At 34.6% G+C, this 4534-nt stretch overlaps 1 protein-coding gene across 1 annotated transcript; it reads right to left on the reverse strand.

The window, feature by feature from the left end:
- Window positions 1-557: 557 nt before the first annotated feature.
- On the reverse strand, window positions 558-4227 carry LOC141445267 (acyl-coenzyme A thioesterase 13-like). The gene is made up of 3 exons (XM_074111062.1): window positions 4085-4227; window positions 2476-2663; window positions 558-780 (listed from the first exon to the last, which is right to left on the reverse strand). Exons 1-3 carry the CDS (start codon window positions 4169-4171, stop codon window positions 624-626), a joined length of 432 nt encoding a protein of 143 aa, XP_073967163.1. The 5' UTR covers window positions 4172-4227; the 3' UTR covers window positions 558-623.
- Window positions 4228-4534: the final 307 nt, after the last annotated feature.

Genomic DNA, 4534 nt, shown 5'->3' on the forward strand with positions numbered 1-4534 from the left:
TATTTTTCGTAATGGCTACGGAACCCTATCTTGGGCGTGTCCGACACGCTCTTGGCCGGTTTTTTTTATGATGTCAACAGAAAGAATGAAAAAAAAATCATCTTAAGTAACAAGCGTCACTAATAACAAAACAGCCAAGTATTTTTAAAATTTTGTCTGTCTGTTCCGGGAACCGACTTAGTGAAACTATCACTGCCGTGTAGCTGATCAATCCTATAGGGAGTAACATTGCCATTCCCCCTCCCGTACTGCTTCTCCCTCTGGCATGACCAATATAGATGAACTTTTTGTTAAGTGTATGTGGGCATTTTCAAAAAAAGTGTACAAACTTTAAATTTATGTCAGTTTTGTACGCCGAATGAATGAAAAAAAACGATTGCTCTTGATTCTAAGTAGGAAAAACCATATTTGTGCTAAAATTTAAAAAAGGAAAGGTACACTTTTTGTGAAATTGCCCATAAGTATAGCTATTTTATTTTCGATCGGATATTCAAGGATATCTTTAGTTTTTATCAGAGTTAATGAATTACTGAAGCTTGGTGCAGAAAAAGATAAAATAAACTAGTTCAACACATTTACTTAAATTATTGATCTAACAAATTCACTTTATTTACAAAATATCACTAAATACCTATATATTTGGTATGTCTACCTGTTGCTAGCACTTGATTTTTATCCTTGTTTCTTATTTCCACTTCCAGGAAGGCTATTTTCTTTCCCAGTTTTCTAGTGACTGCCTCTACTTCTATGTTATCACCCTCTCTAGCTGCACTGAAGTACCTAAGGAGAAAAAAACATGAAATATTGATTCAATTTTATTCAAAAGCTAATGCTTTTAGTCTCTGTTTTGCTTGCCAAAAATGTATGTCGGTGTAATAAACATCAATTCAAAATTTACCGAAAGCCCACGTACACAGATGCCGTGATACCAGCATACGCAATCACATAGATTGTTAACTGTACGTCTTTCTAGGAACATCAGATAGCATTGTCGAATGGTTATACTAAATCAATGGTAAATAGTTTGGTTCAAAAGAAGCTGGCACGGATAGTGAATAGCATGCTTTACGCCGTGTTACCATCGCAGTCTTCTAACAAATATAGGTGTAGCATTTCATACGTTGGTCGTTTGTCTGATAGAATTTATGGTATTTTAAAATCCAACAATGTTAAGGTAGCCTTTAAGACTAACAACTCTTTGTACTCTAAACTTTGTAACCACAAAGAGAAGGTAGATAAAGGAACTAGATTGGGTGTATACTAGCTCACTTGTAATGACTGCAGTAAAGTATATTTTGGTCAGACAGGTCGCAGTTTTAATGCTAGATTTAAAGAGCATGTTTCGGCATATAGGAATGAACATCCTGATAAGTCGAATTTTGCCAAACATTTGTTGGAACTAAATCATTATTTATCGGACTCAGATTCGTATGAAGCGTTACCTTATTGTGGCAAGGGGTTTCGTCTCGATCTCGATGTTTTAGAGCGAAACAATAATTCGCCCATTTACTAAACGAACGAATTCAGATAGAGGCAAACTCAGAAGTAAACCAATTACGAAGTTGGCAAATTATAGTTATGACGAATTAAGAAAAAGGCGAATGTCGCTGACACCTTCCGGGATATTACTACAATATACATGCAAAAAATAAAAATAAAAGCCGGGCAAGTGCGAGTCGGACTCGCGCACCGAGGGTTCCGTACACATTTATAGGTATGTAAGTAAACGGGAATCGTGTCTTGAAGATATTTCTCGCTTTTTCCGAGTGATTTAATACATCCAGTGTATGCAGAGCCCTACTCTTAAGCAAAATGTACGCAGTGTGGGGTCAGATTATATTGGTCATTGATATTTACAGACAGACATAAAAAAATCAAGATTTTCAGACTTTTCTAGTTGGTTGTGTTATAATAGCTACCTTCATACCAAATTTCAAGATTCTGAGTTCACGGGAAGTACCCTGTAGGTTTTGATTCCCTTGCGAGTTTCGAAAATTTGCGGAAATTTGCAGCATAAACGGCTGCATCTTTTGATTGCGTTGGCTTAGAAGTTTGATTTTTTTCACAGCTCCAAGGGACAGTAGACCTCAGTATTTAATATAAATTTCAGCTTGATACCTCCACGCGTTCCCGAGAAAAAGGGTCTTGACAGACAGACAGACAAAAAGTGATCCTATAAGGGTTCCATTTTTTTCCTTTTGAGGTATGGAACCCTAAAAAGAAAGAAAGAGCTTACAAAAAAAGAATGGGGATAGTCAAAAATCTCATCATCTCATTCAATGAAAAACAGATCTGTGCAAAAGTGTCCTGTATCTAGACTCGAGATCTCGACTTTGTGATTTTGGAAATATTTTAAACATAGGGACATGTACTTAGAGTTTTCATTTTGTTGAAAAGTTTGTACTCCACAGATAGTTTTTTTTACAAATTCACACCTTATAAAGTGCTCTAGGACTCAAAATGTTAAGTACTTACGATACACTGAGATCAATTGAGACACCCCTAGTTTCAATTGTATCATTAGCAGTAAGAGCATAGGTGGAGATAGCATCCACAAGATGCGCTATAAAGCCTCCATGCAGCGTGCCTCGCTGGTTGAGGTGCTCTGGGCCCACTTGAAAACCTGTCAGCAACCTCCCGTTGCTGCATGATATAACTTTAACCTATAAAAATCGCCTAATTAAGACAATAGATTGACAGGAAGAGATCCTTTAAAGGGATAAGTTCGCCTTTGTACATATATCTCAATGTCTGTCAATTGTGTTTGTTACTGACAACATATACGAATTTAAGAAAAAACTAAATATTTTTTTGGCCGAAAAGGCGTACTACTCCATCAGGGAATTTTTAGAATATACTTAAATAGATATATATATATATATATATTTTGTTTTTAATATGTAATAATTATAAAAATAGTAAATAGGTTTAATATAAGGCAATATTTGTATGCCCTGGGGCACCACATAGTGAGACTCAAAAAACATAATTTAAGACCAATTAAATGTTACCTATGTTGGACAAATGAATAAATGATTATGATTACTTATTTTGTACAATAAAGAGTTTACATACATACATACATAATTACATAAAGAATAAAAAATATAAAATAACATAAAAGATAAAATAGCCATTGGACACCTGTTAACTGCTTGTGATAATAGTTTATCTCACAGACTCATCCAAATCATGGATTGGGTGACATTCTTTACCAGCTTTTCTTTGCCATAAATGAAATAAAGTAGTTCACTTAAAAAAAGAAATTAAAAAACCCGACTGCCAAAACTAAAAGGAAGAAAATAAGCCTAGTGGTCTAGAACTCTGTTAAGTAGCTAATTTAAAGTTCAACAGTCGGGACCCATTACTAAGAGTTTTTGAGCGTCACGATTTAAATGGGTCCCGACTGTTGAACTTTAAATTAGCTACTTAACAGAGTTCTAGACCACTAGGCTTATTTTCTTCCTTTTAGTTTTGGCAGTCGGGTTTTTTGATTTTTTTATTTAATGTTTTATTTTACACTTTTTGATATTTATGTGAAAACGGTAGATTAAAGTATTATAACCCATATATATTTAGAATGGGCTAATTATTAGCTTTCATTTGATACCCATATTGTTACAATACAAAATGTATTTTTGATTCCTCCGCCATAATTTTCTTTGCAGACGCCATATTGAAATATTATATAGCCTATGTCACTCCGACAGTTATGACGAATCCAATGATACCTCATATGTTAAAATCCGTCTAGCCGTTTAGGCTGCAGCGAGGACCAAAGAAATGGACATACATACCCACATACATACATACATACATACGCTCGAAAAACATAACCCTCCTTTGGGCAGTCGGGTCGGGTATTAAATCACATTTATACGAAAGTACTTTACTGTACTTTCACACCACTAGTTTTAATCCAAAGCAACTCAAGGAAAAATGCAGCCAAGAATGATCCATAATTATGATACGTCAGTAGCCTCGTACTCGTAATCCATAGGTACTCGGACATGTTTCTCGTTCGTAGTATGAAAATCTGATTTTATTAAGTATCAATAAATATCTGAGAAAAGTTAGTGTTTACCTTGCGAAGATTGTGATAAAAACATTTTGTTGTTGCTATGACTTTTGTAAAAAGCTCAGCAACCTGTGCTCCCTTATTCGAACTCATACTTTGTTAGGTAAGTAGTAACCTAGCGATAATTTTTAACACATTTCTAAATATAGGTTCAACAATTCAAATTAGAAAAAGTGGCTCCATCAATTTTTTGATGATTCTGCCAGTGTCGAGGTTGATAGAGACACGATGGGTAGGTGGACGACTTGATAGATAATCAGCCAGTTTCGTGGGATAACTACCAGTTACTATCTGAAATGAGGATACGATACACTAGTTAAACTAAACAATAAATACATGAAATATTAGATGATGAGATACAGTAAGCAAGATATGACAGTTCACTACAGGTAATAAAACATTGAAACGAGAATGAACATGAAAAAAAAAAAAAAAAAAAAACTACATTTACAATTT

Source organism: Choristoneura fumiferana, unplaced genomic scaffold (assembly GCF_025370935.1).
Source record: "Choristoneura fumiferana unplaced genomic scaffold, NRCan_CFum_1 Sck3bRy_95;HRSCAF=280_pilon, whole genome shotgun sequence".
In the NCBI taxonomy this organism is placed as follows: Eukaryota; Metazoa; Arthropoda; class Insecta; order Lepidoptera; family Tortricidae; genus Choristoneura; species Choristoneura fumiferana.

What these genes read in the sequence shown, in the direction of transcription:
- LOC141445267 (XM_074111062.1), bottom strand. Translation starts at nt 4,171, where the DNA reads ATGAGTTCGAATAAGGGAGCACAGGTTGCTGAGCTTTTTACAAAAGTC. An exon ending in TTTATCACAATCTTCGCAAG is followed by an intron (nt 2,664 to 4,084) that starts GTAAACACTAAC and finishes CGATTTTTATAG; the next exon opens with GTTAAAGTTATATCATGCAG. An exon ending in TCAATTGATCTCAGTGTATC is followed by an intron (nt 781 to 2,475) that starts GTAAGTACTTAA and finishes TTTTCTCCTTAG; the next exon opens with GTACTTCAGTGCAGCTAGAG.